This window comes from Phalacrocorax aristotelis, chromosome 6 (assembly GCF_949628215.1).
Source record: "Phalacrocorax aristotelis chromosome 6, bGulAri2.1, whole genome shotgun sequence".
Lineage (NCBI taxonomy): Eukaryota > Metazoa > Chordata > Aves > Suliformes > Phalacrocoracidae > Phalacrocorax > Phalacrocorax aristotelis.
The window spans coordinates 21486907-21513848 of NC_134281.1; the positions used below are offsets into that span (position 1 = coordinate 21486907).

The 26942-nt window shown below is 42.1% G+C and overlaps 1 protein-coding gene and 1 non-coding gene across 6 annotated transcripts in view; both read left to right on the forward strand.

Moving 5' to 3' along the window:
* The first annotated feature begins 6864 nt into the window (after positions 1-6864).
* IARS1 (isoleucyl-tRNA synthetase 1) overlaps positions 6865-26942 on the forward strand; it is a 116933-nt gene continuing 96855 nt past the window's right edge. For 2 of the 5 annotated variants that reach the window (XM_075096592.1, XM_075096590.1), the window contains exons 1-5: positions 6865-7070; positions 16153-16272; positions 16808-16964; positions 17427-17546; positions 20421-20503. In XM_075096592.1, coding sequence (XP_074952693.1) covers positions 16154-16272; positions 16808-16964; positions 17427-17546; positions 20421-20503 — 479 coding nt within the window. In that variant the 5' untranslated portion in view covers positions 6865-7070; position 16153. Of the gene's footprint in view, positions 7071-10536; positions 10623-13400; positions 13609-16152; positions 16273-16807; positions 16965-17426; positions 17547-20420; positions 20504-26942 lie in introns of those variants that run through there. The other 3 variants (XM_075096591.1, XM_075096595.1, XM_075096594.1) reach the window with 3 other exon arrangements.
* LOC142059472 (small nucleolar RNA SNORA84) lies at positions 14050-14184 on the forward strand. The gene has a single exon (XR_012661370.1). It is a non-coding gene; the product is annotated as a small nucleolar RNA SNORA84 (small nucleolar RNA).

Genomic DNA, 26942 nt, shown 5'->3' on the forward strand with positions numbered 1-26942 from the left:
CAGCATCAATACGGCCATAAGTGACGGTAAGTTGCACCCCAGTTTGATTGAAGAAATAGAGAATTAAGGTAGCTTCAGTCCCAGCATCTCAAATAAATGTTACTCATATCTGTTCTTTACTTCTAATTTCCACAGGCCTTTTCACTCTAGCTCTGTTTGCTTCTCAGGAGGGAAAGCCTGTATGCAGGCTTGGAAGGAACTATCTGAATTAGGGGCACTCCCTTGAAACCACAGGCTTCTCTGTAGCAGAAACTGTCAAGGAGGATTCCCCAGGATTTGCAGGTTGTATTTAATTTCCTAAAAGCCACAAAACTCTCCATGTATGACCATTTGGACAGAAGAACTAAATTACCAAAGTCTGCAATGTGTGACAGGAAGGGCACTGTCATGTCTCCACACTTCAAGAGCGAGGAATGTGCTTATGCTGCAATGCATCATTTTTTTCACTAAAGAAAGACTATAGTTTATAGTATTATTCCTAATCCTACCCAGTATGTGGAAGTAAGTATAGTTCCCAAAATCCTGTTACAAGTTGTGTCTAGGTTCTGGACTTCTCTCCCTTGTTTTCTGAAAGTATATCTTACTTTCTTAAACACAATGTTCTTAACCAAGTTGAGAACTTTATTCAGTATAATCCTTTTCTTATGGCCTTTGAGACACTAGAAAGTGACTTTCTTTAGGGCTGGATGACTGGTGAGTCGAAGATGTGGTTTGCAGTTGGGATTCTTTACTATTTTTCTTCTTGAGAATCTGCTTAGAATTCTTATGCAAAAACTTTATATTTAATTTTTACCATAGATATTGAGCCTGAGTAAGAAAAAAAAATTCAGAGGCTCTATAGAAAGGTAGAACACAGTGTAATTCTCATGCACACTACCGTAACTATATGCATGTGGAAAGTGATAGGGGAGGTACAAAGGGGAAGAGAAAGGAGCTGACTTGAAGATAAAGGTGGTAGGAACTGGTAAATCTGTCAAAGTAGCACTGTGTATGTAACTATTTTGCTTGTAAATTAATGCTCTTCTAACATTTATTTTGGTATGTGTGTGAAAACAAAGATCAGGAAGTAGGTCAATAGCTAACTAAGATACTGTATTGGATATTGAAGGAAAATTGCCTCGTCTCCTTCTAAAATGTCACCTGTTGGGTGATGTGAAACTACTGCAGTCTTTACAAAACCGTGTATATGTTTTCAAGACAAGTTTGTGGTGAAAAAGGATCTCCTGATCCAGTAAAAATAAAGCAGGCCCATTGTGATTTTTATTAGCCATCACGATTTGTCTTGGAAAGAATACAAAAGCTAAGAAAAATTAACCAGAGACATTTGAATGTAATTTAAATACATGACAGCAAAATGGTCACTCAAATTACAGCAGATGCTTAAAAATAAATTCCTTTTTATCACCCCACGTTTGAACTGAACATTCCCAGATCTGTTACAAAAGTGGTGTTGGAAATGAGGGGTGACTGGGTGACAGTTTTCTTCTAGACATTGTTAATTTTTTTCTAGTGAACGTGATTGGAAGTCTTCCAGGTGTTGTGCAGCATCATCTGTTCCTCCACAAAATTCAAAATTTCAAAACAATTTCAAAACAGTTAGGCAGCCATACAAACTGCTTATCTACATGCTCAATAGAATGTGCTGAAGTTTTAATAATGGATAACAAAAGGGAAATTCTGCCTCCTTCATAATATTACCAAGCCCTTTTTCTCCAGGCAAGTTTACCAAAATCTAAGTCATCCTGTGCACATACTGGCCATAAAAATATATTACACAGGTTACAATAGAACCCTTTGTGTTCTGTCAGCGTAGCCTCTCTATAGCTTAGGCCTTAGTCTTTCCTCCCATTTGCCTTGGACTTCCAAGTAGTTTGTACATATTTTATAAGTGACTTCCAACTGTACTCCTAACAATAATTCAATCATTTAATGACTTGCTACATAAGATTCTGGAAATAAGGTGGAAATATTTCTAAAAATGGTGCTATGTTTACAAGCATATACTTAACGTTTTATCAAGTCCATACAGCAGTTACGGTGTGACTCATAGCACAGCCATGTTTCCTAACTGATAATACTTCTCATCTACCTCTTGTTCTACATATGTTAGTGTTTAATATGTCATTGTAATACAGTCTGATAGATTGCAATGACAATCAAACCAATAACTTACCAAAGCAAAAAGTAGGCTCTAAGGATTCAAAATATAAAATACATTGGGTCCAAAGATATCCTTGATCAGTTTGAGAACTATTCCTATAGTTTTGTGATCTGCTTCAACATGTGTGTGTGTGTGAATCAGGGATTTGAGACAGGCACAGGAAATATGTAGGAGCAGATGATGCACATGTGAAACTTGCCAATGTAAAGTTTGAGAAGAGGAATGAGTTTGTTGGCGAGTGGGTTGATCCATGATCTTCAGAAGTAAAAGCTTTTGGCTTGTTTTCCCAGCTTTGATGTTGAGTAACTTTGTTATGTTTTGAATTTCAGCTTTGTAAAGTGCTTTCGAACTTAATACTAAGGTGTTATTTGTGGTTGCATCCATTACAAGTTAGGTACCTTCCAAACACTTAAGAACTTCGTAATGCAAGTGATAGGGAAGAAAACAGAAAAAAAAATTACGAATAAGCCAGATCTAAGTCATACAAGTAACACACCAAGAAAAGGTCTTTAAGAGAATAGGGGCTTGCTGATGAGACAAGCGTAACTCCCCAAGTGTACAGTGAGAAAGTGAATATGAGAGCATGGAGATGAAGGGCAACACATGAGGATTCCTCACTGAAGTGCTGGTATCAGCTTTGCTTGGTGCATGGCCAAATGCATCTACGTTTTGACTCTGTACTGACTCAAAGGAGAAAGGGGGAATCTCATTTGTATTGTCTTTCTGTCCCTCCTTCCTCTGTGACTGATGAACAGACTGAAGTGGTGGCTGATGCTCTTGCCCCGGATGGGGCACTGCAATCTGAATTGGTGGTGGGTGCTGCGAGAAGTTAATGGAGAAGGACACTCTGGGAGGAGGGGGAGGGCTAGGTGCCATAACGTACACCTAGGGCTTCAACATGATTGGATTGTTCATGGCAAATCATGCAGTCTAGTGGTGAGAACCTAGGGCTCACTTTCAAAATGCAAGGGATCTCTATAATTCTGTCAGGCAGTATGTGACCTGTAATTATGTCCCTATGCTGTTCTGTTAATTTACACTCCTGCTTTACTTTGCTTGCGTTCAAGCAGATCCATATTATGATGCAAATTTACCAGCTGTATGACAGAACGAAGGCCAAGTTTCAAGCAAGTGTTCGTAAGTGAGTTTTTGTCCTACCTGTTCAAATAGCAACTCAGGAAAAAAAACATGCATTCAAACCATTAATTTAACACGTTACATCAAATCTAGATTCATTAATAAAATACAAGTGTGCCAAAGACCAAATCTTTGCAGTTTTTCTGGGTGCAAACTTAGGTTTCGTTTACCTGTATGAGCGGTTTGTCCCTGTACCTCTCTTCTAGAATGGCTTCCCATTGAGTAAAATTCCCAATATGGGCATGGTTCTAATAAAAACCTGCTGTTGCCAGTAGGAGCTATGTTTTACACCTAACAAATTTACTATATTGCCTGGAGTTTATATGTATAGACCATGTGGCTATTTCCAAATAAGATAAACATTATGTTAGTCTTAATTTAATGTGTTCAGCAGCTTTGTTTCCTAGGAAAGGTGAAGAAAATGGTGTCTCTGGACATTGTATTTCGTAGGATTGCAACTGAGGTACTAGAGATCTCAAATATTTTGCCTTAAAATATGGCTTCCTTTGTAAGGAGGATGATTAACTCCTGTGCCTGGCTCTGTACTTGCAAAGGGCATAATCTGCAAATTAACAGCACACCTTACATTTGTTCTTCTCACATAATGAGCGCAGATGTATTCTGATTTCACAGGCATGCACCAGAGGAGGGGTAGCTAACTTTTCCAACTCTACAAACTGCATACACCGTGTCTGTACGTGGTGGTAAAGCACAAGGCATGCAAGTTCTCAGAGGGCTGAAGGGAAAAGGAGGCACATACTGAAATATGATTCAAAGTGCAGCTCCAAGGGTGCTATAGTTATGCTGTAATTGGTAAGAAAGGCTCTAGCAACACCAGTCAGCAGCCGCTTACCTAGTCCTCTCTCTATTCTTGCTCCCCCAACATACTCAGCTGGCGCTGTCTGTGGACGTGCCATCACTGATTTGTCTAATCCTGTTCCAGACCAGTTGACAAAATTTGCCCCTAACTTCTGCAGCAACAAGTTCCAGGCACATGTCACCTGTTGTGTAAAGTAACTTTTAACTGTTTGACGCTAATCTACTAGCTCGAATCGATGCCTTGTACCTCCCCATTTAGGGGTTGGGTGAGTTTCATGGTTACCCTTATCTGCTCTCTTTGTGTGTATAAAACTTGGAAACTTAATCCTAAGGATCACTGGAGAATGCATCTGTATGTATTGGTGTGCAGAGGCCCTTTAAATCCCCTTCTAGACATTTCTCCCTCTGCTGTCTTTGGTAAAAGAATAAAACCCTGCTGTCATAAACAAGGCAGCCATGAAAATGCTCCGATTCCAGTAGGAAACGGGCACAGCGGTGGTGCAATCAAGTAGCTCACGTCCGAAGTGCCACTCAGCTTTGACTGCATTTCTTTAAAGGAGGGCAACGGTAAACAGCTGTAAAATCAATGGTTTCGGTGTTTGCCCGCACGGCTCTGGCAAGCGACCCTGTGCCAGCCCAGGCTGGGCTCTCCCGCCCCCCGGGGCGGCTCCGAGCCGTTGGTTTGCACGTCGCTGTTTGCATGTCCGTTTCTGTCCAGCTCCTGCCCGCCCCTTCCCCACCCCCTTAAAACCTCCGGCAGCCGCCGCTCCCCTCCGTGGCGGGGTGGAAAAGGCCATTTTATGCTGTAGTTGGTTTCTCCTCCTTGGCCGGCCTCCGCTTCCAGCGTTAACGAAACGACTTTTCTGTAGAAGCATGGGCAAGAGCCAGGAACGCGTGGAACTTTTCTGCTATGATTTCGGACGGGAGCATGCCGGGAGATACACACACACCCCACCGCCCAGGTGCCCTCAATACAGCGCGGGCCGCTCCGAGCTCGCCTTCAGAAAAGTTCGTTTTATTGACAAGGGAGGGCCGGGGGGTTCCCCTGCCTGTTTACACACACACGCGTTTATAAAATCAGCCAACCTCCCCTGACAAAAACGCAAAGGGGTGGCTGAGAAATAAATAGACCTCTCCCACCCCTCCGAAGCGGAAAGGCTTCGCGGCCAGCAAGCTTTCCTCCCCCACCAAAAACCAGCCAGGGAAATCCAGAGCAGCGCGTCCCTAGGCTCAGGCGATACTACTGCAGAACTCGTCGAAGTCCCTCTCCATGAAGAGCTCGCTCTCGTTCACATCGTTCTCGGACGGGTAGTACTGCTGGCTCTCCTCCGCCGAGGGGGCCACAGCAGCATCGCCCCCGGCCCCAGTCGGGGCGGGCGGGGAGCGGGCGGCGGGCTCGGCCCCTCCCGCGTACTCCATCAGAGCTCCGCGGGCGTTCTCCAGCACCCCCAGGTAGGAGTCCATGTCCAGCAGGTCCATCTCGCAGTCCGACCCGCCGCTCTCGGTGCCCACCGAGTCCGAACGCAGGTGCATGAGTTGGTATTTCTCCCGCATTAGGAACTGGTTGGTGTTGCGGGGGGCCCGCATGCCCGGCGCCCGCCGGCCCAGGACGTTGACGGGCCGCAGGGAGAGCAGCACCCGCGGCCGTGCGGGCCGGTGGCAGCAGCGGAAGGCTGGGCAGTGCTGCTGCTGTTGCAGCTGCTGCTGGGAATGCTGGTAGTGGCTGTGCGTGCGGCTGCCCAGCAGCTTCCGCGAAAGGCCGGGGGGCCTCCCCCACCGCCCGGGGGGCCAGCGCGACCGGTTGCCGCCCCGCCGCGGCTCGCCGCCCTTCAGCGGTGGCGGGAAAGCGCCTCCCGGCACCCCTTCGGCACGGGCAGGCTCCCGGTGGGGGCGCCGCCTCCCTCCGCCGCACACGACCAGCTCCGCACGTCTCAGCATCGCAGCCCGGCAGCCCTCACATGCTCCTCAGGAGCCGCCGGCACGCCCCCGCACAGCAAGTCCAGCGCTGCCGCTTCCCCGCCGCGCCTTCCTTCTTTCCGTGGCTGAGCTGCCGGTTCCCACGAGCTTCGCGGCGTTCCTGCTGGCAGGGCCCTCTCCGGGCGCCTCTACCTTTTCACGATCCGCTCTGTTTTTTTCTTCAGTGGAGCCCCTTTACAGCGCATAGCCTGGCTGAAGGGCTTTGGGCTGGGGGGCAGCTTGACGAGCTCCAAGCCGCCTCCTCGGAGAGATGATCTCGCCTACTCCCCTAGCCGGTTGCTGCCAGGCCGTCAGCGCTCCGCCAGTGGACGGTGGGCCAGGGCAAGGCCCAGGACGGCGGGAGCGCAGAGACTGCGGGAGACGTGTGGGAAGGCGCTGAGCAGCGCGGAGCTCAGCTCGCTGCCGCGAACACACCCCCAACCCCCACACCCCGGCGCAGTCCAATGCCCCCGCGTCGCGGGGGGGGGCGAGGGGGCAGTACGGCAGCTCTCGAGTAAGCCCGTCCTCACCAAACCTCGCCCTCCGTGCCCGGTGAGCGCGGGAGCTCCGTGCCACGACGAGCCGCGCCGGGCCACGCGCTCTTGTCTCTCGGGTTAATTCCGGGATCTTCTCTCCCCGTCCAGCGCGTTTTAGTTTGGCTCAGCGCGTCGGCGGCGTTATTTTGTTCATTCCCCTATTCACGAACACCTTCTGCGCTCAGTTCCCGGCGCAAGCGCTGCTCCCCTCCTCCCCGTTGCGGCGGCAGTGCGTAAACTGTGTAAGCCGCCCGTGAGTCACGGAGTAGTGCTGGAGCGGAGCGGGCGGGGAGAGTTGGAGCTCGGCGAGGCTGCGGGAGGAAGGGGCGCCCCGAACCTGCAACGCTTCCTGCCCCCCTCCTTCCCCTCCTAACTCCCGACGGGGGGGCTGGCGCCACCCCCGGGGAACGGGGATCTGCCCGCTGACAGTCCACAAAATGGTGCCTGTGCCCGAGCGAGGGGTGAGGGCGCCTTCACCTCTTACGGCGCACCCATGGAGGCGCGGAGCGGGGTGGGGTGAGACGGGCGGCGCTGAGGCTGAGGCTGAGGCCGAGGCCGGGCCCGGGCCCGGGCCCGGGTCCGGGTCCGGCTGGTACCGGCGAGGGGAGCCGGGGCGTGAGGGGCTTCGGGCGGGCCTGGAGCTAGAGGGGAGAGAGGGGAGGGAGGGCAGCCCCTTCTTGAGATGTTCAGGGGTTTTGTTTCTTTCCTTTAACTTTTCCGGGTGAATCGGTGCTTGTTGGGCAGTATTTTATGAAAAATGAGAGCAGAGACATTCTCACACTTTGGGAGCTACCCCAGTCGTTCGTGCTGGGCCTTGATCCCTCTGCCTCAAATTTCCCTTGGTTTTCAAACCCCGTTTTTTTCGCTGTGTACTTCCTGCACTGCAAAGCCTAACGGTGACTTCCCCATCACCCCGCTTTTATGTTCAATTTGTTTATGAAGAACAAGCTCAGTGTTGTGGCCCAAATGGTTTCAGTTGAAGGCCATGCATGAGTAAGGACAGCAGACTTTCACGTAGAGGTTTTATTCTTATTTACTAGTGAAGGGTAAAGTACAAAATAGGGAGGAGCAAGGTGAAAGTCTGGATGTGTGGTAACCACATAGTCAAAATTGTCAATGACAAATTGTCAACATTTGTATTTCATTGTTTAAGAATACATGTTTTTGAGCAGTGTTTGTTTTAAATTCCATTCAGAAACCATACAGTATTCCATTCTAAAGTCAGCTGGCCATATCACCTATATGTTTTACAAAGTAAAGTCCAAAACTGAAGGAGTTGGCACTGGAGCAAGCCCAAGTTCTAGTTGTCTAAAAAAAAATGCAACCTCTAATCCGAAGGAATGTGAAAGCAGGGGGAAGCTGCAGTGCTTTCAGATTTGATGAAGTGCTACATTTATAAAGAAATATTAAGTGGTCTGATCCTGTTTGGGATTTTCTTTTTAAGCTTACACTACTTTGGGGGAAAAAGTTCAAACTAAATTAACAGAAGCCACTGTCAAATTAAATGAAAGGCTTCCTGAAAGTAATACCCACCTGTCTGCCTAGTGAAGAAAGCTTTCTGGGTATAGAAAAGGTCCAGAATGGTAAGATGAGAAAAACCTCGGAATTAGTTTTTCTTTTCTGCATTTTATTCCTCTCTTACCTACCTGTCTTCAATCTTGAGTCACACTTACTAGATTTTTCTTTAAAAAAAAACAACAGAAACATCAAAAAATGACAAAATGCTCGATTGAAGGAATGTTGCATCAGGTAATAGAATCCACATCCTCCTTTTTGTTCTGAGTTGTCATAGCCCTTTTCATAGTTTTTAGATGTGTTAGAAAGCAATATGGGTTAAACAGATTTCCCTACTTTAGCCTTTCCTCCTGGATGTAGAACATACCAGATTCACAAAGGCAGGAATCTTGGCATCGACTTTATAGTGGAGACCCTCTCCTGGCATGCGTATGCACCCTGTCCTGTAGGTCAGTCCTGCTTGCTCTGGCCTCAGCTCACATTTTCTGCATTGTTTCTCTGAGTTTGGTGTAGGCTGAGTTCCCCTTTTAGCTATTTTCTACACAGAATTTTATATGTCACCCTAGAATAGTCCTGTGCTTCTTTGTGCAGGTGAGAATCCCGTTTAACAAGACGTGGTTCTGACATGCGGAAAGCGGACTGCACAATCTGTAAGATTTGTAAAGTAGGTGTGTTTATTCAGTGCTGGGCAGCATGAGGGGCAGTCCCACCAAAGTCGTGCGCGCCTGTGTGATAGTTTGTCTTGGATTTATACAGTAAAGCATTACATATGCATAAGAATTCCCAATACACCTATACACATGCATGACCTTTCCCCGCTTTGTGTTAAAATTAGCCAAAAAAAGTTATTTCCATAAATCTTTCCCAACTGAGTTTGCGCAGTGCCTCCTCGTGGTCATCGGGGGTTGTAAAGATGAAGGCTGCTGGCTCCTCTTCGTCACCGCTAGTAACCTTTTGGTTTTGCGCAGACTCAGTTATCTCTTGACACTTGTTCAAACTGCAAAGTCGGTTTTAGCTGGTTCTTGAGACAATTTTCTATCCTCATCAGGAATTTGTCCTTCGCAGGTGGATTCCAGGCCTCCTTGCTAATTATTTTACACAGCGGCTAGATAAGTGTTCCGCAACAATTAACTTTCAGCTGGATAAGCATTCAGCAACAGAACAGTTAATTTTTGTTTTCCCCCTTTCAGTTCGCATCTGGATGTGTCCCTCCTCTGCAGACTGAGCTGTATGGACCAGTGAGCAGATCTTGTACCTAGTCCTGAAAATCAAAATCCAAAGCTAGCTTTTATTGATTACCTACAGTTGTATTAGTATACAAGTTTTAAAAAGTAATTGAAAATCGCTACAAAGAGGCAGCTGAGGTAGTTGGACTGTTCAGGCCATCATTGATCTGAACTTCATTCCCCACAATCTGTTCTGGCAGGGGGGCTCAGCTGTGCAGATGTCTCACCTACAAAGAGTATCTTTCTCTGTTCATTCTTTTCCTCGGTTGTGTTCCATTTCTCACTGCCCAGAGCCTTTCCACAGCCCTTTTCACTGCTTTCTATAGGTGGAAGGAAATGTTTTGTGATTTCACAATTATATGGTTGGTAGCCAGTGATAATACTTTTTCAGGTTCTTACGTTTGCTTTGACACAGGAGCTCCTTGACAAGTTTTGTTCTAGCTGGCGTGCAGCTGTACAAGAGGGGGCTTCTGTTGTACAGTCTTAACAGTTGGTATCTCAATGTATTTTAGAGTAGTCCTTTAATGGAGGCAAGTTCAAGCTTCCGACCTGTGTGTTTGGTAGCCTCTCTGGAGATACACTTGCTCTCCAGTTACTAAAAGAAGCCCGGCAAAGCTCCCACCGGGGATTTGGCTCTAAGCAGAGGGTTCGGGCTGGGAGCATCCTGCTCCAAGCCCCTCCTAAACTCATAGTTCAAGTTTTTTTCACTCTTAGGATTTTAGAGGTTTTTGTTTTTTATGCGTGTGAGGGGAAATCCTGCGGCCGAGAGACAATGTTTTCGCTCGCTGTGTTCCAACCCCAGAAGCACCACAGTGGGTCATGTCTGTGGGTCTCCAAGTGAAAGTTTCCCTCGGCCGGTCGCTACCCCAGGCTGCGGCGCTGCGCTCCCTGTGCAGAATGGCCCTGGCAACCCATGGACATTTTTAAAAGTCGCTTTGGTTTGTGAAAGAAATGCCAGCCATTAAACCCAGCGCAGTTTTTGTCCCGCCCCATTACGGACGGCCAAGGTACGCGCTCCCTCAAAGCGGAGGGCCCCGCCCCCGGCCCGGTCTGCCCAATGAGAAGGCGCAGGGTGGGAAAGGTTTCCCGCTCTGCCCCGCGCCGTCGTGACCTGGCGTTTCTACAAGAGTGGTGTGCCCAATGGGAAGCCGCCTTATTGCACCCTAAGTGTGCAGCGCGCTGACTGGTCGCCGCAGCCGGTTGTGCCCGCCGGTACTTCCTGTCATGCTTTCCCAGGCGCGGTTGCATCATTGCGGGACGGGCGGCGCTGAGGTGAGTGGCGGCGGGACCCGGCCCCACCTCTGGGGCCGCTCTCCCGGGCCCCTCGCTGGCCGAGGGGGATGTCAGTGAGGCGGGGGGCGGCGCTGGGGACGTTGCGGGGTGTTCGGGGGCTTTTGGGGGCGCTTCACGCGGGAGCTGGTGCTGCGTGGTGCCTTTCTCCTTTGCCGTAAAGGTTATGTTTCCGTATTAGGTATTTTACTTCTACGTTGTGGTTTAACCTGGCAGGCAGCTAAACACCACTCAGCCGCTCGTTCGCTCCCCCGCGGTGGGATGGGGGAGAGAATCAGAGGGTAAGAGTGAGAAAGCTCGGCTTGAGATAAAGACAGTTTAACAGGTAAAGCAAAAGCCGCTCAAGCAAAGCGAGACAAGGAATTCATTCTCTCCTTCCCATGGGCAGACAGGTGTTCAGCCATCTCCAGGAAAGCAGGGCTCCATCACACATAACGGTGATTTGGGAAGACAAATGTCATCGCTCTGAACATCCCCCCTTCTTCCACTAGCGTTATATGCTGATCATGATGTTGTATGGTATGGGATATCCCTTGGATCAGTTGTCCCAGCCATGTCCCCTCCCAACCCCTTGTGTGCCCCCAGTGTCCTCACTGGTGGGGTGGGATGAGAAGCAGAAAAGACGTTGACTCTGTGTAAGCACTGCTCAGCGATAATGAAGACACCCATCGGTTATCAGCACTGTTTCCAGCACAAATCCTAAGCACAGCCCCACACTAGCTACAATGAAGAAAACTCTACCCCAGCCAAAACTGGCACACTTAGACTTAGCTGGGTGCTATACAGATTATTTGCTTTTTCTGGAATTTAGTGATTGTTTAAAGTAAGTACTTATTAAAAGTTAACAGATTTCCTTATTGCAGAGTTTAGTACCCATCAAGGCTTAATCTCATTAATTAGTTGAACAACCAGCCTAAGATGCCTTGCAGTGTGTAATATATGTCTTAAGCATTCCACTTCAGCATCCTTCTAACAGGTGAAATTCTTGAGGAAGGCATACTTTTGATTAGTGTTAGCTGTGACGGATTTGATGTTTCTATTGTCAGCAAATATTGGCTCTGCAGCCACCCTGCCCAGAGCTTTCTGGAAACTGAAGAAAGCATATTTTTTTCAGTTTTCTTGGTGACATGCTTAGTAAGCGACTGTCAGGTAATAGCAGAGTTTAGTTAGCCCATAACAGCAGTGTTTACTAACTCAACTGACAGTAGTTTCTGAATTTTTAAAATATGTAGTTAAAAGTTATTTCAAAATAACCTATTTTTTGCAGAATGACAAACTTTACACTTCTAATCAAGCTAGTTTGAAGGCAACAGAAAAATCTGCTGAAGAGTTCATAAGATACAGAGTAAAACTGAGTTCTTGCATAGTATGAAATATATTTATGTCTAAACATAGTGAGTGGACTCAAACAGTGTTTTAGCAATCTTTTAATTGGCTTTTCAGCATAAAAAGAAACACTCCTTGCTGTAGGACAGATGGGCGATAGTTCATCTCGGGTGGTGTTTCATCTTGAGTGATATGTTGAGATGAATTAACCTTGATAACTTTCCCTAAGCCATCTTCAAGTATCATGCTCAGCTTGAGTAGATTTAATTTACCTCTTTAGAAAGTAGAAACAGTCGCTTCCTAGTTTCCCAGTTTAGTTTTCTGATCTGCTTACTTTGGGGCATATTTTTCAGTTGGAAAAGTCTGTAACTCCTCAGCTTTGTGACCCTTCAAATAGAAGAGTGGAATAATCAGGCCATTACCAGTCTGCTGTGAATAAGGTGTAAATAAAAATTTTTTATGTTACCATCAAACCCAAAACTTTTGTGAAGACAACAGTATTTTTCATTCTTTCCTGAAGTAATTGCACTTATAAATTGCAGTGTTAGGGAGACTGGCCATGAGGGTGACAACTTTATGTCCTTTTGGAGAAGAAAACTGGATGATCTATTTTTTTTTTTTAATGGAGTTTATTCTTGCATTTCCAACTATTTGGTGGTTTTTATAAAGTGCTAGTTAGAGTAGGATGAGATTATCCAGCTCAAAAAGAGGTTTTAAAGATAGGTGTGCATGATTGGTTTGTTTTTTTTTCTCACCCATTCTCAGGTCTTTGATTAGTGGTGCAGTTTTATTCCCTGTATAAGGCATTAGCACAAGATTTTCAGAAGCAACACTTGTTCTGTAGCTTAGCATTCTGTTCCTATCCATCCTTCCTTTTGTTTTAAACTTGGTTGTTTTTATCAGTTCTAGGATCGGATGCTTTTGATTATCAGATGAACAGTTCAAAATATTGTTTCCCCAGAAATTGCTTTGCTTCAACTAAAAAGGCGGAAATGGGGAGCCTAGTTCTGTATGTATGTAAAATAGAGTGTTGTTGAGGAGTGGAGCCTCCTCCTAGTCTCTGGACGGATGTTTGTGCATAGGCCTCCTATGTATAGTTTGTGGGAGAAAGTGACTGGAACAAGGATAAGAGACTGATCATAAACCCCTTGAAATTAGGAGACCTTTTGTGCACTTTTAGTTCGTACTGGTTCTTTATCGTTTCAGTTTCTCAGTCAACTAAATGAGTAATATCTTGAAATCTACTTTGTTTTAATCATCTATCTATGTGTGATGTATGTTAAGTCCAACGCAATTTTAATATACTGGTACTGTTCATTCATTTATTGAGTTTTTATTGAAAAATTAAATGTTGATTTTTTTTTTAATCTTAATATGTGAACCTCCACATTTTAACTTGCATTTACAGTTTTAATACTTTTTTTTTTCTTCTAGATAAGAAGCCCAGCATAAGTTTGAGACTGCTGTAGTATAATCTACAAACTTTCATGCCTTTCCTATTGAATGTTATCTTTTAGAAAAAGTGAATGTACTTTAAAAAAAGAAGTTCCCCAGTGGTGCATTGTCTTAAACTTCAAAACTTTTTGCTGGCAGAGAATGAATAGAAACAAGAAAACAAATCCCTCCTTGTGTTTACTAATCTGTATGTAAATTTGGAGTCTTGTCCAAAAGTTCTACTTTATTAGATGCATTTGTATAATAATTTCTGTAACATCATGTGTGATTTTTTTCCACTCTGTTCAAAGTAATGAATTGTGTCTGACTTTTTTTGAGTTAAAATACCTAGATTACTTATAGTAATGAACTTCTTTGCTGTAGGTATACAAAATTATTCATATCTCGGTCTATAAACTGATTTCACTTATCCTGAACACAGAAGTCTTCATGTTTTGCTCTGCTGAGACTGAGCCATAGATAGATTTTAAATGTGGTTTAAGTCAATTGGTTTAAAAATTTTGTTTTGGAACTCGAAAAAACTTATCCGTAGTGACTGTTACATATTAATTCTCATCAGTAATTTTTTTCCTGATTCTGCCATAATAAAATTCTCTTGCAATATTGATAAAAGTGTGTATGAATTTGTGCCCTGTGGTTACTGGACACTGGTTTGTGCATACAGTGCTTCAGCTGGTAGAAATGGGCCAAAAGTGACACTGTGATTTACGCATGGAGTCTGTGATATGTGAGCAGCTTCCATAGCCCGGTCACAGTTACAGACTAAACCTTAAACATATGCTTAATTTATTCAATCATTGTGACTTGACAGCTGGGCCAGCTGCCAAAACCTTTGCAGTCATCACTAAATTGTGAAGGCTGAGCTTGATCTAAGTAAAACCTGCAGATCCTTAGTCCTCTTAAGTCAGCTGGCTTGCAGGAAATAAACCCAAATTCTTTTATCATCTCCATTGTCTCTGGCACTGTGATCAAATTACTGAGAAGTGGCATGGCCTAATTAGTGCATTGTTGAGTGCTTTGAGATATGACGATGAAAACTCTTGTACAAGTTGCATGTACTGCACTAAGACTGGTTAGTGCCTTTTTAAGAATACATGCAGGCCATGTCCATGTGTTCCTTGTCAGCTTGTGATTTCCCCTCCAGCTGCTGTGTCACCTGTGTACCGAATTGTGGATTTCTCAGTGAATTTTCTTGTCTTGTTTGATAATTTGGGTTTATTGGTGGGGAGAATGATCTGTCATTAATACAAAAAGTATGAATGGTGGAATTTGTCTGTGTGTTTCATTTAGGGGCATGTTTTTTTTTATATGGGCTCAAGCATTGAGCTAGCAAGTTCTGTTGTGTTCTGGGTTTCATTTAAGTAAATGTTTTGGCAGCATGTCAAATGTAACTTGAAGTATTGTCTTAATGTGTGTGCATTTATTGGTGCTTAAGGTTGCTATTTGACAAACCTGAGTGAATTGGAAGACTTGGTCCCTTGGCCATTGCTTGTAATTCTACAATGCTAAGTGAAACTTGAGGCTAATGTGTAGTGCTCAGCTCATTCTGGTGGAAGTGCTAAGGAATAGCAACACTGAAGTTGGAGAGCCTGTTTTTTCTGTGCAGTCATCTATTATAACCTTCATAACCAGTTTTCTTCTGTAATGGAACCCCTGTCTTAAATATCCTTATTTCACAAAGCTTTTGCTTAGTGCTTGCTGTAGCATTTTGTTGAAATTTGACCCCTTTGAATCTTGTAGCAGGTCTGGAACACCAGGCAGCTCTATTGTGTGTTTCTAATGATATTGAGGGTTCTCCTTCTTGTGTTGTAAAGAACGCTTGTACATAATTTTGCTTGTAGTGATTTTTGTTCACTTACCCAGAACTGAAGAATGGCTTTGGGCTCTGGTGGCCAAGACCCACCAAATATATTAAAAAAAACCCTTCAGGTAATAGCCAGCAAGAAGCAGCCCTTTGTGGCTTAGTTGCTTAGTTCTGACATACTTGTAAAACTGAAGGGGGGTACAGGGGGGTGAAGAGACTAGCAAGAGACTAGTAGTTTTGCCAGTACTCTGCAAGTTAGAGCTTTTCAAGATGCACAGCTGAGGTCTTTGAGCTTTTTCCTCATCTGTTTGTTCAAATTCTTCCCCACATGTTCATCTTTCATTGCAATGTGTTTCAGCTATTCTATCTGAAGTCTAGCTGCTTTTACGACCATCTGAGAATGGTGGCCTAGCTAGATGGAAAAATGCAAATGTTTTAAACCTTGAAATGGTAGGAGTAGATGTACAGTGAAAAGGAGCTGCCTCTTCACTAGTTTTAGTTCCTGCACTTAGAGTAAGGCTCACTAGTTCACTAACTGATGCTGAAAGGTCAGTTTGAACTTGGAAAGTTTAAAAAAGATCCAAACCCAAACCTGTAAATAAAAAAAATTTGCCATTTGACTGCTTTCTATAGGAAACAAAAATAAAAGCATAATAAAAAATTAACAACTGTAGATGAGTGAATGGAGGATCTTTTTCCTGTTATAAAACTCGGGTACTAGGATATAAAAATTATTAGGCTTTTTTTTAGAATATAATGCTTGCTTCTGTGCCTACACTGAATCAAGCTCTTTGAAAAACTGAGATGTGGTTTGGTGATATGGATTTGTAAGACAATAAATTGTATTTGTGAAGTAATTTTTTTTTTTTACCTCACTTTTGTTCAACATGTATTTATTTTTTCTCTGCTTGGTCGTTGCTGGGAAAGAATGGTTCGACAAGTTCCAGAAAACATAACTTTTCCAAATGAGGAAGAGAAGATATTGGAGCTCTGGAAAAATCTCAATTGTTTCCAGGAATGCCTAAGGCAATCAAAGAATAGACCTAGGTAAGAATCTGCTAAAAGCTGTAGCAGTTGTGTGTGACAATGCAAGGTTGGCTTAGCTGTAATTACTTTTTTTGTTTGCCTCAGTCCTGTTATCAACAGCTGCTGCCTTTGCAGATACCAGTCTTGGCTAATGTTGGTGTCATGTCAGTTACCGTTTATATTTCACTTTGTGAAGAAGCAACAGTGTTTGAACAGTAGTAATCAACCTGTAATTTCCTGCTTGGTGGGTTTATAAAATAAATCCTCAGGTAAGCAAGGACAATTCTTTCCTATGTCTGGCAGCTGTGGAGCAGCATGCAGGTACTTTCAGTAGTAATCTTGGTGGAACTGACAATCGGTAGGAACTGAATGAGTTGAAATGTTCCCTTTAGTTCTACTGCCAACCTGATACCTGTGCTGACTCATAATATAAGAGGAAGAAATTGATGCTGTCCTAGTAAGACATAAAAAGCATAAGCATACAGATTTGCTCATCCTGTTTGAAGGTTTGATACTCAGTTTTTGATTTTATTAAGAATGTTTTCTTATGTTGTAGGTTTAACTTCTATGATGGCCCTCCATTTGCTACTGGGCTTCCACACTATGGCCATATTCTTGCAGGAACCATTAAAGACATAGTAACCAGATTTGCTCATCAGAGTGGTTTTTATGTTGACAGAAGATTTGGCTGGGATTGCCATGGCTTACCTGTGGTATGTGTAATAAATGTTCCTACAGATAGTTCTGTTGGTTCCTCTTTCCATGTTGTTACCTGCTTATCAATCATGTTTCTATTGCTCTTGTGCCTGGCTTTGTTGCTAAAAGAGAAATGGAAGTTTTGTCCAGTCTGCTTTGGCTTTTGCTTGTGTGGTGATTACAGGTGCTTCCTTCTCCAGGCACTCTGTTCATTACTATAAACGTGTATTTATTTGATATGTATTTCAGCAAATGTTTTTTGCTTTTTCTAAAGATACTAAAGGAACAATCACACTGGGGTTATCCTTTGAAATATCTGCTTAGTTGAACTGCAATTACTCATGAAATCTCAAAAAAGATAAAGGAGGCCCTTTATTTGTGTTCTATGCATCCTAATAAGGCTAAACTGCCTGGAGAAATCCTGAAAGCTTTTGATGACACTGTGGGATTTTTTGTCTGGTTGTTTTCAATGCTCCCAGGAATATGAGATTGACAAGACTTTAGGCATTAAAGGGCCAGAGGATGTGGCAAAGATGGGGATTAAAGAATACAACAACCAGTGCAGAGGAATTGTGATGAGATACTCAAAGGAATGGGAAGTAAGTAAAGACTCAGTGCATATTCTGCTGTCTGTTTCTAATTGTATGTGTGTAGAAGTGTTTTTCAGCTGGGGTGAACTTCATCCTTCGATTTGGTGACATGCATAAAACTCATGTCTTTAGCTACTGTGTTTCTCACTGGTGATCCTGAAAGGGGAGCAAAACGAACAATGTTGTGGCTCAGTACAGGGAGACTGCTGTGATGTCAAGAGGTTACTTTAAGGTGACCTAGAGCTCAAAATGTTCTAACTTGATCTATTGAGCATCTAATAGAGAAAACTTGTTCAATGTATCTTTATTTGTGTCTTCTCTTGTATAGAAAATTGAAAGTAAGATCTGATTTTGGTTTTTAAATGGAACCAGTAAAGGAAATGCACATTAACCTCCCTGCTTTTCTGCCCTGCCCTTTTCAGGTTTTTCATTGCCAGAGTGTAGGACTAAGCTTCTTTTCTGGAACAGCAGAAGTTCTAGCACCTGATGTTGTGTCAGAATGGGTGTAGATATAGGTGTGGGGAAACCCTCAGTCTTCCAGGTGAATATTGGTCTAAACTTTGCATCCCATAAATGTGGGAGAGAGCATTGGTCTGTGCAGACCCTTGAAGTGGGAGAGCTGTTCCAAGTAGATGGGTTATATATTTTAAGAGATGCATAGGGTTTTTTTTTTCCTAACTCAGAATAATATTCATCCTGTGGGTAGAACCTGATGCTCCTTATTATTGTCCTTAGCAGTGTGACCCAAATAAAGTCTATTCAGCCCAATGCTTTGTATGTGCTGTCAGTCTGATATGTCTGTGAAGTGATGACTCTTTTCTATGGCTTTTTGGAGCTGAGAAGTGGCTCAGGTGCTTTCCTAGCTGTGCCACTGTATTACAGTGGCAGCACGCAATGGCTTGTGCCAAAGGAAGAATGGAAGAACAGGTCATTTTTTTTCCAGCTTTTGTGGCACAAGGCCCTTCCTAGGCCAAAGGATTTTTAATTTTTTTCCCCATAGTTTATAATTCCTTCAGAGATTTTTTTTTCCTTCGTGAATTTATCTAGCTACATTTTGAATCTAGGTATACTGACAGCCTCTACTCAATCTGTATCAAGGTATTCCCATACCTAGTTTGAAGAACTGTAGTTCTTCTATAATACAGTTTATCCAGTAAACCTTTATCTTCACCATCAGTTATTTCTTTTTCTATGCAGAATAGTTCTAATTATTTAGTTTTTCCTCATGCAGAAGCTGTTCTACGTCATTACAATCCTCTGTATGTTCTCTAGTCCTGCTCTTGATTGAAATAGTAATTTCTTATTTGAGTATCACTTGCCTGTTTTGTTTCCTTTGGGAGCGTTTTGAAGTTATGGCCAGTATCTGAAGAAACTACAGCTACCTGTAGAATAGCTGTGGCCTAAATCTAAGCGAGTGGCTGGAAGTGTGTATTTGAAAAAACAAAATCATTCATCTATACTCTGAAATGTATTTCAAAAACATCATCAGTGTTTCTTTGCTGCTTTTAGAAATAAAAATAAAAAGACTCCTTCTGGTTCATGTTTTGTCTTCCATAGTTGTTCGTTTTAACTTGCTGTGTCTTCAGCAACTGGTATTTTTACTCTGCTGATGAGCCCAAATACTTAGTCTTTTGGATGGTAAATGGATTTTGGTTTTTTTGTGCATGAACTTATGCATGTATGAGTGTGCATTTCCATATACAGTTATGTAGTTCAGATTATTAATAAAAATAATGAAATTTAAATATCTTGTGATTTGGCTGGTAATAAAATCAAATATTTTGGGATAGTGTTAGGAGAGGAATTCCTAACATTCCTATTGGAGATACTGTTTCTTTTGTCTGGAGTGGCTAGCAAAAGTTTGAACCGTACGGAAAAAAAAACAGAAAAAGTTCCTTGTTTATCTTTCAGTGCTGAGACCAAACATGATACTTCAACTTCATGGATCCTTGTACTAATCAGTCCTAGGTTTTGGATCTTAATAGTGGAATGTCACAGTGGCTTAAAGGTCAAAATCAAAACTGATATATTTCAGGAGCTCAGGTGTTATGTGAAAATATAGAGGTGAGAAAATTGGCTTGCTTTGTTTTCACTTTACTAGTTTGAAATTCAGTATAGTCTGTCTAACAGTATCAGGACAGGTGTCTCTGGGCTTGGTTATTTGCAGAGCTAGGGGTTCTGATAACTGTGAAATTAGCAAGAGAGCCTCTTGTCCAAGTGAATCCCATAGCTAGCTTATTACTAGTTTTCATACCCTGTGCCAGTGGACATGACCATAATGTGTCCTGGGACAAGGACTAACACCTGTCAGTCTTGTGGTCTCTGGCAGCCCTGTCAGATTTGGGAAGTCAAAGAAGGCAGCTGGCCTTGGAATAGTTATAACTTCTTGGGACATATCAGTTTCTTTCAGCATTTCTTTGTCTTCGAATTACATCATGTTTTCATGTAACTGGAAGCTGATAGGCTGTGTGTTCTGGATTTTTACTGTCTCTGTAACAAGTAGTCATAAAAATAGAAGCAAGACCACTGTAATCAAAAGCAATTCTCAGGCATTTGACCCTTGGCCTTGAATGATCCACCATTTCTACTTGAGTGATCCAAGAGATTCACCATTTCTGTTTAGTAGTGTTGAACATGTTTGCCCATTATGTGACCTTGGTTCTAAACAGTTATGTTCGTGGTTTCATTCTGTGCTTATTTTTGCCTGTTTAAATACACTGTTTGGAACTATTGTCAGACTAAAATATTTCATCGATGCCCCATACCAACGAAACACAAACACTACACTTAAAAATCAAGCTGTTTTACAGCATAAATATTGGAAATGTATCATGATCTTTAATGTCAAGATGCCTTTCATTCTGTGTGTTTGTTTCCTAACAGTTCAGTGTTACCAGATTAGGACGCTGGATTGATTTTGAAAATGACTATAAAACTCTTTATCCTGGGTTCATGGAGTCTGTGTGGTAAGTTAACTTACATACATTGCATATATGCTTTATAAATTTGAGATGTTAAGAAGGCTTCAATTATTGTAAACATGTGTTGGTCCATTTATCACTAGAAATGTTTTGAAACATGCAAATTCAGATAAACATTGGGCAAAGTAATTAAGGTAATGTGAAATCTCTTGATGTCAAAGTGACGGAATTAATTGGCCTACTTCTGTCTTCTTCAGGATAGTAGGGTTTTCCAGAATAAAGTGAGCCATGAAATCTTACTGCTCCATGTCAACTTAAAAGCAATTCTGAAGATCTACTAATATGTTCCTTGCTTGGTTTAGGAAATTACATTGTATCTCTACATTCTTGATGTTTGTCACAGTCAGCTGCAAATGGGCAAACTGTCCAAATTCAGTTTAGCTCTAAATTTCTTCTTCAAACCTGAATTTAGAGGCTGGGAATCTGCTGTTATCTTTTTCTTGGCAGCATAGTTTGACAACTGTCTTCGACTCCTGGTGGAGAGCTAAGTAAAGTTCAGGTACTTTGGCAATGTAATCAGGGTGACTGTTGGAATTCCAAAGGACAAGACAACCTTACAGGTTAAGGATAAAAAAATTGATCTAACACAGTGAAGAAATGGAACATTGAGTCCTTCAGGTTATAGAATTACAAGGTGGATTGCAGGGAGAGGTTTAGCAGAGTATATGCTGACAAAAAGCCATTGAAAAGCAAATTATATGCACGTTGAAGTATTACTTATGTTCTTTAGTATTTTACTAATAACCTCTAATTGTATAGTTGGTTACATACAGTTATGATAAAGGATTGACGGAACTTCTAGATGTGTCTGAAGCTGTTGTAGAGGGCTGAAGTGTCAGTGAGTTTTCAGAGTTTTCAATGTCTTTTCAATTTGAAAAGGCAGTGGGAAGGAAGCAGATGTTTAACTAACTTAGCTGAAGAAACTCTGCATAATGTTAAAGCTAAGACTGACAAGTAATCTTCCTTTTATAAGTTATAAAAATACTTAGTGGCACCTTAAATCCTGTTTAACTAGCATCTTCCAAGGACCATTTAAAAAACAAACTTGACTTGAACTAGCTGCAGGCTCTCATAATAGCCCAAGCTTTTTTTTTTGTGGGTTGTTCTCTCCCCACCCTGCGTTTGAAAGACAACTTCTAATCTTTCACCTGGCTTGCAGAGGTTACTTTCTCTAATGCTTGCTTTGGATACAGACCAAAATATAAACTTTGGATGTGAAATCTCTGTGGTATGAGATTTCGGGAAGTATGTAGACAGACAACCTCTTAATTTTGTACATTTTTGCTTCCTGATGCTATTAATTTACTGTGTAATTATGTAATGAAATACATTTTTAAGAGTCTATTTTTAAAAATTAGGTTTTCTGGAAACTCATCTAAGTCTTGGAGGGGCATGTTACAATGCCATTGCCAGCTTGCTTTCCAGTAGAACAGGAGGTGGAACCACTGGTGTTTGCACAGAGTGGATGGAGGAGGGGAATGGGAAAGGAATGTGGGGTGCCTGTTTCAATGCTAAGGGAGATAATACTTAGAAAGCACTGTAACTGTATTCATAGTCATGCTTTTGATGGGGTGATGTACAATTTTCTAAAAAAAAATTAGGTCGTTACCTAGGCAATCACCAGACTGAAAATCTGTGTTACTGAAGTTACATTTTATGTCCATTAGGAGTGTTCCTTTGAATGATAGATTCTAGTGTGCTTCTCTTCCAATTGACTTGATGGGTTTTTTAATACAAGTTCCTTTTAGAACTTCTTTTAACTTAAAAACTTTAGTGTCCGGCTAAGTACGGAAGAGAAACTTCAGATTAATTTCTGCATTGAGTGTAACCTGTTGACCATATTGGTCAACTGGCCTGTCCAGTGCCTTATCTCTTTTTTTCCTGCTTGTGGGAGTAGAATGCTACTTTTAGGCCCAGAAAAAAACCAGTGATGATAATAATGGCAGTGATCATGGACCATGGCAACCATGGATTTTGTGGTTAAAACATGGTAAGAATTTTGTCTTTAGTGTTTTAATCAGCTAAACCTGTTTAGGTTTGTGGGTGGTGGTTTTTTTTTTTTGTCTCTAGCTGTTCCTGAGGCTTGCAGTTCTGGAGTGGTCTCAGCTGGAATTTCTAGCTTTCTCTGCGACATGTTTTCATCCATTATGTTTATGTTGAGTTCAGTGAGCTAATGTAATACTTATGATAAATGTTGTTTCTAGTGGTGGCTGATCTTATCAAAACTATTTACACTTGAAATAGGTTAGGACTCAGACAGCAAACATATTTTATTAGTATTACCTTGTTTTTAGAGATACTGTATACAAGCTCAGGATGTTAGAGAGCATTCTTTTTCATATTTTATAATGGGTTTGTTGGAAGCGTTTGCTTGGTAAGCATTTTGGTGCTGTGCCATATATGGTGCCTGACAGTAGAATGAATTTTCAGCCTGTGAAATTTTGACTTAAAACAAAACTTCATCCAGTGATAAAATTGTGGCATCCTGGCAGAATTTTTCAGGGGAACATTAAATGTTGGTGTCATTAAGTGGTGATAATGCAGTGTGAAGATATAATCAACTCTTCATGTCTTACAGAATTAGAACTTGAAAGTTCTAAATAAATAGAACTCGTATATCCATCCTGCAGCCAGCTTGAATCTCAATGAAAATGTGTCATTCACTGAAAACAGTACGAGAATGGTGTTCTTGAGCTAGCATGGAACAAACATGCAATATATTCTTGCTTTTTTTACATATACAGCTCATGAGAAGGATACAGTGAAATTGAGAGCAGTTTGATGTAATGTTAAACTTCTTACTGATCTACAGCTGGTCTGAGTAGTACAGTGAGTTTTGGGAAAACAACTAGTAAGTTGTCTTCACTACTGGCTTATTACATACTTCTCAGGCTGGCTGTGAGTTTGCACCTCAAGAACAGTTCTCCCTGGCCACTGAGGAAACAGTCTGAAGTGCTGAGGAGAGGAGGGGAATAGCTCTGTGGTCAGAACTGTGGGCTGTTTCTAGGTCTGATGACTAGGGGTTTTAACTTCCTCCCATGCGCAACTTTAGGGTTAGTTAAAGAGCTTTCGATCACCATCTAGTGGCTAAATTCAGCAATTGCAGTCTGAGCATAATTCAATTTTAAAAACTGTTCTAAGTTCTGTATATGTTTTGAAAGACTTGCTTGTATGGTGTAAAACCACGGTGGAAACACTTCTTAGCTACTTGTTTACCCTAAGAAGATACTCTTGAGTTCTTACGTGATAACACTAGATAATAGATGGGGAGAGAAAGAAAAACAATCCTAATTGGTACTTTACTTGTTTGAGATAATGGCTGTGGGCGGAAGATTGCTGTTTACTGTGAAAAAGCACCTTCGGTGGTGAGCATTTTGTCTATTTCTGCCTTCCTTCCACCGGATCCACCTCAGTTGTTCCAGCTTTAGGTTTTCCTTTTAGGTTTGTTATTAAGAGGGGACTTCTTTCCTTCCTTACCAGGTGTGGCCTTTGGCCTCGCAGCCCTGCACTTCAATGTCCTGTAGTAACGTCAGGCTCAGGGCACTACTGCACTCTTGTAGACTGCAGCTGAGGAGGTTGTAGGTAGCTCCTGAAAGTAGAACATTTGCCTTGGGTTGCCTGACTCCCTATATGTAGCTTTGTTTTTGTTTTGGCATGACGTTTTTTTCATACTTCCTACTCTCAAGATGGGCTCTGTCACTAAATGCCAGTGTCCAGCTGCCTTGGCCCTTCTCATGAGAAGGTAAATGGGGACTCCCTGTTGAGAGGAGGCCTGGTTTGTTGTAAAGATCAAAGCAACTGGATTGTTATGTTGTTTTTTTTCTTAGCTGTGTAAGCAATAGAAGTAGGTTTCTGACTTTTTGTTTTCTCTGTGGTGTTTATCTAGCACTAAACCAGAATGATTTCAGAACAACAGATTTCAGAGTCCGAATAGGAATCCCTCTTGTGTTTTATGTATTCCATAACACTGTAATGACTCTCTAGAGAGTTACTGTTTGTAAGAAATCTGCTTTGCCCATTTTTCTGCTGGCTATCTGCATTTTTTCTCATACTCTTCATTTTGCGCATTTAGTGCTCTATTCCCCTTGTTATCTTCATACCATTCCAGTTCTTGTTGTTTTAGTTCCTTGCCTCTATTTTGAAGGAGGAATATACTGAACTCCTCCTTAGTTGGATGATCCTTGGGGTAAGTCTAGCATCAGTTTAAGATATTTCTATTCTCTGCTGTACAGGTATTTTGCACTTCTGGCTTGATCCAGAATCATTCAACACACTGATCCAAAGATTACATCAGGAAATCCCCTCACGCTTGCTAGTTGAGAGCTTGGAGGGTAGACCTGGAGCAGACTGATCTCCGTATGCTGGAATTTTAAAGCTTTCACTGGTAGTTGAACATAAGACTTGACAAATTCTGTCCTTAACGATTTCTATGCCCCAGAACAAATGCTTTTCCTGTCTTTGTTGTAAAGGTGTCTTTCAAAGATGCTAGCCTAAAGACAGGCTGTCTGTGTTTGTTATTGGGCTTAATGTTCCTCTTATGCTTGTGCTTTTTTGACTCATTTCCAATGCTGTTTGAGTCCTTTCCCTGTTTTGATCCTTGTGCATCTGTTTTTGATTGTTGCTTTCTTTTTCATTTCATCTCGTCTTTCCAGCGTGGCTTATGAGTCACAAGAGAACCTTCTTCTCAGAACCTCTGCTGCTTATAGTGCTGTTTGGATGCAGTCTGCTTGCTGAACTGTGTAGATGACAGGGATTCTTACCTGTTCTGGTGTTTGTGATTTTTTTTTTTTTTTAAAAAAAAAAGTCTCCAGAAGCCGTTAAATTGTCATTTCATCTTGAGATGAACTGATACTAGGTCACACAGCAGTAGTTCTGTTCATTTATCTATACTACAATGGATACGTTGAAATAATACACTTCTAGATTCTGCTGTTATAATGTTTTGCCCACCTTACTTTTAGCCTTTGTCAGTAACTGACTTCACAATTCTTGTTTTTTTTTTTTTTCTTTAAAAACAAAAAAGGGAAGCACTTGGAGCTTGAAAAGAATTTTTCAATATTAGTAATGAGTACTTTCATTTTCTGGAATACTAGAGGTTTTCAAACCCTTAGAAAACCCTTAGATACAGAGTCATTGTAAACAGAACTACTCGATAACTTGATACCCCAAAGGAATGGCATTAAGAATTTGAGAAGCTCTAAGATCAAATCCTTCTTCCATGTGAATGTACGTGTTTGAAGAAGACAACTTGATTTTGCATCTGCTAGGGGATACTCTGGGATGTTGGATTTTGTGTGGAATGCCAAGGGTGTTTTGAATAGTGCACTGACAGATTCAGTATCTCTGGGAAGCAGAAACTCCCTTTGTAGAAGTTTTATTATATCCATGTGGTGTTTGCATGGTGTGTATGTGACTTGGAACAATGAATATTGTAGCAAAATTCTAATTTCTTGGAAGTTATGGCTATGGAGAGAGTAACTCACAGTCTTGGTTACTGACTGGCCTCAAACCAGTTGTATCCCCTCATGACACTTTAGGAGCAATAAATACGTATTTTCAGTTTGTGCCATGCTTTTTCAAGTTAAAGCTACCTTGCATCTCTAGGGACGAGATTATCTGGTAACAAGTGAAATATGTATCTTGAGATCACCTTTTTTCTAACCTCATTTTTCTTCAATACATATGTAAATGCTGCTCCTGCAGCCAAGAGGATGCAACTAAATTTACTTACATTTGAGGAGAAACATAGCAGAAGTAGGGCAACAGGCTTTGATTTCTAACTTCTGTGAACAAACATTTTGTCAGTAGAAAGGAGCTCTGTGGTTTTGTTAGCTTACTTCTTTCTGAAAGGACTGCAGTTTCAACTTTGACTTACAAACCCAGAGTGTCTTTTTTGCAAATTGTCAACATTTTGCAAACATAAAGGTCAAAACACTGTTTGACAGGGTAATGTCTAAAATACCGTGTGTTGAATTTTTAAGCAAAACATGATATCTATCTACCGGTGACTCTTATTGTTAGAGCTAGTTTCACCTTTAGCAGTTGGATTTTTAGATGGGCAGTGCTGCTGCAGGAAGCTCTTTGGGAGTCATCTCCTGTACATTTCTGATGGTCACACAAGAACTGTTCTCAGAACCTTTCTTAAGGACACCAGTTAGGCATTTTTTAAGAAGTTTTTTGTAGTGATAATGAGGGCTAATGAGCAGTAATCTTGACTCAATCGCAATTCTGCTTGCTATGTTGGAATGATTGTCTGAGAGTAGAGGTTGTGATAAACTACAAATGAGTGGTGGTTACGAATTGTAATGAGAGCTCTGAAGAACGATGTGGTTTGAAATCCCATCTTTTTGCTTGGCAGTGGAACAACTGGGGTTCACTTGTTTTGCAATACGGCAGAATCACCACAAGAGGGAGATGCTGGCTT